At 38.3% G+C, this 8,953-nt stretch overlaps 1 protein-coding gene across 1 annotated transcript; it reads right to left on the bottom strand.

Annotated features, from left to right (window-relative positions):
• Positions 1-3,082: 3,082 nt before the first annotated feature.
• Positions 3,083-4,615, bottom strand: LOC149179458 (xyloglucan endotransglucosylase protein 6-like). Its single transcript, XM_089420667.1, has 4 exons — positions 4,360-4,615; positions 4,176-4,276; positions 3,878-4,071; positions 3,083-3,757 (listed from the first exon to the last, which is right to left on the bottom strand). The coding sequence occupies exons 1-4, from the start codon at positions 4,538-4,540 to the stop codon at positions 3,385-3,387; spliced, it is 849 nt and encodes a 282-aa protein (XP_089276793.1). The 5' UTR covers positions 4,541-4,615; the 3' UTR covers positions 3,083-3,384.
• Positions 4,616-8,953: the final 4,338 nt, after the last annotated feature.

An 8,953-nucleotide genomic window follows, 5' to 3' on the forward strand; every position in this document is an offset into this window, starting at 1 on the left:
CATGGATACCTCTAGATCTCTCCACCTAAACCGTGAAGAATTTTCCTGTCTCTACCCTCATGCTTTATCATGTATCCCACCATTTACGGTCAAGGGATTCCTAAGCCTTTGGGATTTTTCTTGAGACCACCCCGCTCAGTTTTGAAACCATCCAGAAATCTATCTCAACCAAGTAAAAGAACCCCATCACACCATGGCTATCTGAAAATGGTAAGGCAAGGCTGAAACCATTTTCACACCTGGAAAAACCTATGCTAGTGACAACAAAAGAACCAAATACACAAATGCATGTACCATGCATGCCAAAACTAGTAAGAAAATCATACATGCAACTCGACACCTACAAGTAATCCCATTGTAGCTATCTGATCCAACTCTTCCTTTCTTAATCTTCGCTTTCCTTTGCCTTTATTTTCATTCCTTTGCTTTCCTTTCTCCAATGCTAGAGTGCTCCAAGAATGCTCTAAGTAGGCAAGAGTATGAGAGAGTAGAGAGAATAGAGAGAGAGCTCCTAGGCATAGCTCCAATTACAACAATACTCAATAAAAGCATTATGTAGCCTCCTAGCTCTTTAAATAGATTCCCAATAGTAAAACCCTAACTACTTACAATTAGATCAATAATGAGTACCAAGTATTGCCTTATTTGATAAAGAGGACATTTTACATGAAATAACTATCCAGTATCTAGTGGGCCTTATTTAAAGAAGATGGCGACACACATTAATTGACTAACTCCTAAGTACCCTAAATTAACAATAGTAGGATACGATCCTAAAAACTGTACACTTCATATAAAACTCCAACCTCCAATATTCACCTACCATGCATCATATCTAGTCATCATGTCTTCTATCCTATGACACTATCTAAAACTACCTCCCTATTTATTCTTAGTCATCTTTCTCCCTTGAGATTTAGTGGTCTTTTCTTCTTTATCTCTTATTTTCTTCATTAATCTATCTCATTATTTCACCCTTTCCATTCATCACCAACATTTATATCTCTTTTCTTGATGCTCCTCAACATTTTTTAATCATCTCATTACCCGAACCTTTATTTAATCACTCTTAAATTATTCTTATTTCTCTTGATAAGTTGTGGGACAAATTTAACTATAACTTATGTTCATTATTAAATCCCCTGGATGACATAACATTTCACTAATAATACTCTTATATACATATTGTGTCACCACAACCTTATTATACAATTTCACAACAATGCATAACATTTCACTAATAATACTCTTATATACATATTGTGTCACCATAGCCTATTATACAATTCAACAACAATGCATAAAAAACCCAAATGGTTGATTAATAAGTGTTGCCTATGGGTTGAGCAAGAAGAGAAGATATCATGGATACATAGACAAGAATAAATACAAAGGAGAATAGGTCAAACACAAACTCATACCCACAGAATAGTTTGTGCTAGATAATGATGGCCATCCCTTATTCTGGCTAAAGAATTTAACAACAATGCATTAAAAACCCAAATTGTTAACTAATAGGTGTTGCATATGGGTCGAGCAAAAAGAGAAATACTATGCATACATAGACATGAGTAAATACAAAAGAGAATAATTCAAACACAAACTCATACCCACAAATTAGTTTGTGCTTGATGGCCCATCCCTTATTTTGGTTAAAGAATTGCTCAAGCTATTACATATCACCTATCACCTCTAAAGAGAAATCAATGGAGGGCGAAATATTAAAACTTTTCAGGGTTAATATGAATCATATAAATAAATTAAGTTTAAATTTTAATTAATTTAGAGTTTTAATTGATTTTTAAAAAATAATGAATTTAATAAATTATATTAATTTTAATAAAAAAATAATTTTAATAAATATATAATTTTATTAAATTTTGGTTTTAATTTAATTATTATTATATTTATTTCATTCTTTATTATTTCCTTCCTAGCTATTAACTTTGACTTTTAATTTCTTCAATAATCAATTTCTCTTCCACATTACTAGGTTCTAAATGCACAATAAAATCACATACAATATGTGATGATCCAGAAAACAAATTTATTATTAACTTTACTCTGGAAAAACTTAAAATTAATGTTTCAAAATTAATTTTTTTATTATTTAACTCATATTTAGTATAATATAAGTTTTTACACATGGTTGATTTAGTTATATAGAAGATTAAAAATTTAATGTTTTCAATTTAGGTTTATGAGTATTTTTAGTTATTTATTAATGAATATATTTAGTTATATTTGATTTAAATAAAAATTAATAAATTTAACAAATTAATTAATTAACTAATTAATTAATAAATTTTCTTAAACTTTTGATCCAATTAGCTTTAGTTGTAGTCCAGTCAATCTTAGCTGTTTCTTTTAGTCAAAATTAACTATTTCTTTCTAACCATTTGAATGATGGATCTCTCTATTTAATTAGTTACCATAATCTGATTCTAAAATACTTACTGATTCAAAACAAATTTTTACCAAAAACTTTCTCATAAACTTATTATAAACCACAGAAACCTCAATTCAAGAATCAAATTAATTTCGAAAAATTTTAATAAAATATATTCTATATTAAATTTAAATTTTTAAAATTCTACGAAATAGTTGGGAGTTGGGTCCGGGCATAGTGGTCACAGATCTCGGGTTGGGAGCTCATCGATTTGCTACCCGCTATTGCTCAGGTCGATTGCTTGGTAATAAACGGCAGTGTAAAATAACAATATATTATTTTAAGGCCATGTTATTTTAATACGAATAGTTACGTCACAAAGGTAGTCATGAATGTTCAATACGACAGACTTCACTATACCCAAACTGAGCAAAAAATTGACTTCTCTTTGAATCATAACGTTTGCCATTTATAAAATTAAATTAAATTAGGTTCGTTATCTATATGTTTGTAATAACGTTTATTTATTTTATATTGGTTTTTAGTTTTAATTTTATGAGTAATATAGTATGAATGTTGTGTTAGGTTTCCTCCAACTACATACATGTTTCACAAATTAATAAAATAATCATTTTCAAATGAATATATAACATAGATAAAGTTTTAATTTCAAAATCAAAATACGCTACACAATTTTTAACCAAGAAATGCCCTCAAAATAGGTAAATATTGTGTCATGGATGGCACTTTACAAGTCCAATTGTGCCCTGGACAGCACTTCAAAATTCTTCAATGACGATGCAAAGGCTGAGGAGAGACAGAGAGGCCCTGTTCTCTCTTCTCCGCCGCCACAAAAACATGAACTTTCGTGTCCTCCCGCAGCAATTTCCACCATCCAAGCTGACAGAAATGTGGTAACCTCATAAAGGGGGAATGAAATATGTGATAATGTGATAATGAGATCTTTCTGTGAGTTCAAGTTAAGAGACCCCACTTCAAGCACTACATTCTGGTGGAGGCGTGGGAAACCTGGCTGAATCTTTGCAGTAATCGTAAGTCATGTATTTCTCTTGCACCCACTTCAGTTTCAGCCTCTGCTTTGCATCGAGCGAAGCGTAGGCAGGTTCATCCCACCACGAAGAGCAGGTCGTTTTCAAGGAATAATCACAGGCATCGATGCTGAAATTTGTGTATGTGGAAACGAAAGGCGCGTGGCTCCAATCGGTCTTGACGAGGCCACCTTGAGTAGCCCAGTCGTCTGCGTTCCATATTGACGAGTAGACGCCCATGGGTTGAGTTTGAGGATACGGGACTCCCACTTTCTCATTGTTCTGAAATACCCGTATGGGCACATCGTCCACAAAGAAACTGTTTCCATCCATCAAACCATCAATAATCAATCAATGGACAGCTAATCTCTCATCAAATACTGTAACTAACAAATTAACTAGGCATCACAACAATAATTGTTTAAATATATATACTCACACAACTTGCTGGCGGTTCCAGAGAAAGGAATAGTTATGGAAATCCGTGGTTGGGTCGAACCATAAGAAAATCCGCTGCTCGCGCTTGCCAACCCCCTTAGAATAAACATTCGTCTGCACAGCGTACGGCTCCCCAGAAGTGTTCCCCAAAAATTCAAAGTCGAATTCGTCATGCTGATCGCCTTGGGAAGACATCTACAATCACCAAGTATAAGGTATAAATCATCGCAAGTTTAAAAAAAATGGAGAACCTAAGAAAGGCAATGCAATCTGATGAATGTATGGAGAGTGGTAGTTACATAGAAAGCAGTAACGGTGCCAGCAGAGTCGTCAGGAACGAGCTTAATCTGCACATTCACTTTTCCGAATATGTATGTGCTCTTGGAAGCAAACCCTGCACCTGAAAACACAGCAACATTATGAACTGCAGAAAGCACAAGTAAAAGCAGAGTAAGTGGGAAGAAAAATGGAATAGATAAATACCAGAAGTGTTGTCGAGCCTAAGTTTGAGCAACTCCCCTTCGTACATAACATGGTCAAGAGCCCAACTGGGGTAGAAGAAATCATTGAAGGCTGCACATTGAGAGCCCACTATCAGGCTGCACAACACTACAATGCTACCGAGAACACAGGGCCAGTGCATCATACGACCTACCAATCCCATCCTGAAGACTGAACTGAAGAGAACAGAAGAGTGTGTATCAAAGATCTAAAACGAGAGCTCCACAATGAAGAAATAGCGAGAGGCAGAGAATTTATAGGAAATGGGAGCTTGACGGCCACTCTACTAAATCTGAAAGTGAGAGGAGAGAGGAGAGGGTACGTACTCGAACAGCGCCTCCTGTCACGGGTCCGTCTCTTCCTCTTGCGGATCCCACACTCCATTTAAATAATGTTTGCCCGTCACTTAACCCCATAATGCCAGGCTGTCCATTTATGTTTCAGTAATTACACCTAATTTTCAATTTTCCCAAGACTGCTACCCTGCTTTTTCATTTTATTTTAAATCCACTTGGCAGTTACGGCGTGAATGTTAGAAAATATCTGAAACCGCTTCCATGGATTGGATTCGTAGTTGAGAAGTCGAGTCAAGATTCAACATTTGGGGACAAGTATTTTGGGGTCCAGTATTTAGTTTTATATATGGAATTAATCTAGTTTGATATGACTACACCTCTTTTCATTTAATTTTAAAACCATTTAGCGGTTTCTGTGTAATGGTTGAATGTCTGAAACCGCATCCATGCAATGAATTTGTGATGAGACGGGTCTTCGACATTTGGGGTTCAGTATTTTAGTTTTATATAGGGAATTAAGTTAGGTTAATCATCCATATAACATGATTTTAAGGTAGGTAGTTTCTGTGATAATCTATTCAGATACTAAGTTTAAATTAAATATTGAATTGGATGGAAACATTCTTAATTCTGGAGCATAATTGTAATCTTTTATATTAGTCTTGAAATTTTGTAAAAAAATATCAATTTCCTGTAGGCACGATGGTGTAGCTGTAGCTTCAAGTATTTTAATTAGACCAATAAATCTCAGTAATATAAATTTAATAGAAAACAACTAGATTACCATGTCATACTTAACTCGTTTGAAGCATGCAGGAGGCAAGTTCTGGCGTTACAGTGAGCTGTACATTCATAGGACTGCAGGCAGACAGGCTGGCTGGTTAGAAGTACGAGGAAACCCACTCTTCAATTCCGCCATTGAACGAAGAGGCTGCTAAAATAGAAACGTAAAACCAGCATGTGCTGTACTGTCAACGGCTATATACACTTCACATCGAAGGACTGAATTGTGCTTGCCAGCTAGCCCACTGCCATTTTCATGGTCAATGCCAGTTTTTAACAGCTGGCTGCTACGATGGATCAATGGCAGCCAGCCAAAACCAATTCATGATTTCGAGGAATTTTTATGAAAACACGGAATAAGAAATGGGAGAGACTGGTTATTTTGATTAGCATTATTGTTTCAATCCTGCATTATGGAAGGACACTATAAAATAATGATCAGTGACACGGCAATACCAACTGACAAATTTTGACGGCTTGACTGTCATCTGCTTCTGCTACTAAAACAGAGGGACCTGCGTAGAATTTCACCATTGAACGTGGATTAAAATAATGATTTTGCTGCCATCATCTATCCTGGGGCACGTGAAAATGAAAGCAAGGAGTTGAATAATGTTGAAGACACAAACCAACCCCATCACGTGGAGTGCAAGTTGGGCAGACGCAACCACTCCACTGTGGTGGTCGAGAGCTTGGAAACATCCACAGCCAGCATCCACGAAGCCCGCCAATTCAGCACTGCAGATAAATTCAGCTCGAAACGACAATTGTGTAAGCTGGAACTGAAAAAAACAAAAAATAAGAGAGTCAAATGATTCCAACCTGTTTAATCCATAGTTACTAAATTCAATTAATTCGAATTCGATTCGATCCGGGGATTTTTCCGAAATTTGGAAAGTTAAAATTCAAGGAGGAGAAAATTCTGAAGTATATCTCTTACGGTGTTCAAATACACTGTTTTTTCAATATTTTAAAACATTCACTTGGATAATTATAATAATAATAATAATAATAATAAGTTTTTAATAAAAAATGTTGCAAATGTTACAAATAAAATTATATATTGGGTTAGAATATTTCGTTTTACATTTAGAATAATAAATTGTGATGACATGATGGCAACAACAGAGTGCGACGATAGAGCTGGCGCGACCACGCCCTGACACGAGGTAGGCCCTCCATAGTACAGCTGGGTCCAGCCAGCGGACTAGGTTCGTTTCCCCTGCAGCACCTTGCCCATAACCGGCCAGCGACCCCTGTTTCTTCGCTTCCTGCTTACCTCCCGAAACGGTGACTGCACTATCGTTTTTGGTTTAGCGTTGTAGGGTTTGGTCTCCGCCTGTGTCAATTACTCCAGATTACGGCAGGCAGACCAATATCGAGGCATATTTTTCGTTCAGTAGGGAGCTCACTAAGGTTATGGCTCCGCTTACGTCGCTCTCGGGACAGCCCATCGTCGTTATCGACCTCCCGAAAGTACCTCTGACCTGGCCGGCATCCGCTGCACCCCTTGACGCCGATCCCCCATCATTTCAGCTCCACACTTACTGGCTCTGAACAGGCGGCTGGATCTTCCAGCTTATCCTCCCTCCATCCTTCAGCGGCCTCACATTTCCCATCTCAGTCCCCGCACAGAGAAGCTCCGCCCTATTCTGCTCACACTACCCCACCCTTGGAGTCTGCTCAGCCTTCTGGTAGCTACACTAATGTCCCTCCCCTCCTGAACACCTTCCCTTCTAGCTCTACACCGTTATCTCCAAACCTTAACCCTAACCCTACCTCTCCCAACCCTAATCTTGAAGAAACCCTTGAGGGAACAGAGGAAGCGGAGCCTGCCCTCGGGAAGAAGCAAAGGTGTGTCAAGCCTAGGACACAGGAAGTTTTCATTGATTGGGAAGAAGACTTTCAGTGGCAAGACACCATGGATATGGCAGTGACGGTCCTGGTTGGCAAGGTCTGTGCAGGAACTACACCGCAACGAGACTTAAATAGTGGGTTGCGGAAATTTGGGGCCATCACCTGGCTAATCTGCCTATGGTACAAACATTTGTTCGTGGTTGGTTCGCCCTGCGTTTCGCGCGAGCTTAACACACCAACTGAGTCTTATCCTCCTTCTAGCACATCGAACAGGCCCCAGTTATGCTAAGGAGATGGAGTTCGCTTTTTGCTCCGAACAGAGAACAACTTGGGGCAGGGCCAATATGGGTTCGTCTTCCTGGTCTGCCTCTCCATTTCTGGACCAAGGATATCTTCAGAAGAATTGGTAATTCTCTAGGGACTGTTAGGATATTCCGACACATAGGAAATAGTTAAGTTCAACTTGGTCTAGTATAGAGTTAGGTATAGAGTTAGGTAAAGTGTGTTTCTTTACTGTTGTACATTTTGTAACTTACAATCCGATGGTCACGATATGTAGTGATCCGACGGTTCACTCTCTCCTCGGTATTACCGACACTTGATCCGTGGCTTGACACCCGATTGGTCCATGAGTTCTATTTAAAGCGTATGGAGGGTCATTGTTCGGGTAATCCGTGCATGAGAGAAGCTTATGTAAATTTTCATTCTTTGATTAATAAATTGCCTGTAGTACCACGTTGGGACAGGCCGTGGACTGTTTCCCTCTTTGAGAGTTTTAACCACGTCAAAAATACTGGTGTATTGATTTGAGATCTGGTTGTGAGCGGTGTCCTTTTGGTGTTCTTTCTGAGGAACTTACCCTGTAAATTCCTACATGGTATCGGAGCTATTTGAGGGCCGCGTCCGTTGGTGATCCAAATCTGAAGCCGGTAGAACTGCATGCGGCTGTCGTTTCCTAGATCTGTTGTTTCTGACTGCTTTCGGGCCGAGAGGACTGCTCTGTTGCGTTCGGAGCATTTGTTCCAGTGAGGAACCCCTTTCGTTTCACGCGAAAAGGTTTCCGGTAGCCCTAGCTGCGTCATTTTTCAGATCGGGAGGTATACAGTGTTTTTGCAGTTTACTGTTATTTTCTCTCTGCTTATTTCGGTTTCGGTTTATTTAGCCATTTTTTTTAACCGGATCTATACCTTTCATTTTTGCGTATGCTCTTTGCCCTGCGACTCTGTGCGATCTGGGCAAATCAGAAACAGAAAGGAAGGATTTTTTCTCATGCGTATGCTCTTTTCCCTGCACCTTAGTGTGATCTCGGAAAATCAGAAACATTGAGAAAAAATTTAGTTTTTTTCGGCTAAAGCTAACTTTGAGCTGCAATGTTTATTGTTTTAAAATATCTAGTTTTTTGGCTAAAGCTAACTTCGAGCCGCAAGGTTCGTTTTTCTTTGCATATTCGTGTTGGGTTTTGTGTTTTGTAGGGAAAAAGAGCTTTTCTCAAGGCAAGCATGCAAACCAAGGGCCCCCGCCCCTCTCTCTCTCTCTCTCTCAAATTTTTTGTATAGATCAATTGGTTCAAAGCTATTTTAAAAGAGTAGAGGTCTTGGGTTCAAGTCTCCATTTTTTTGGGGCGGATTTTTTCATTCCCG

This window comes from Pinus tabuliformis, chromosome 4_1, assembly GCF_031772625.1.
Source record: "Pinus tabuliformis cultivar Carrire ecotype Pingquan chromosome 4_1, CPIR1, whole genome shotgun sequence".
In the NCBI taxonomy this organism is placed as follows: Eukaryota; Viridiplantae; Streptophyta; class Pinopsida; order Pinales; family Pinaceae; genus Pinus; species Pinus tabuliformis.

Coding starts and splice junctions, on each gene's coding strand:
- LOC149179458 (XM_089420667.1), bottom strand. CDS start 4,540: ATGGGATTGGTAGGTCGTATGATGCACTGGCCCTGTGTTCTCGGTAGC. Junction 4,277..4,359: donor TAGGCTCGACAACACTTCTG/GTATTTATCTAT, acceptor CTGTGTTTTCAG/GTGCAGGGTTTGCTTCCAAG. Junction 3,758..3,877: donor TGGAACCGCCAGCAAGTTGT/GTGAGTATATAT, acceptor GGATGGAAACAG/TTTCTTTGTGGACGATGTGC.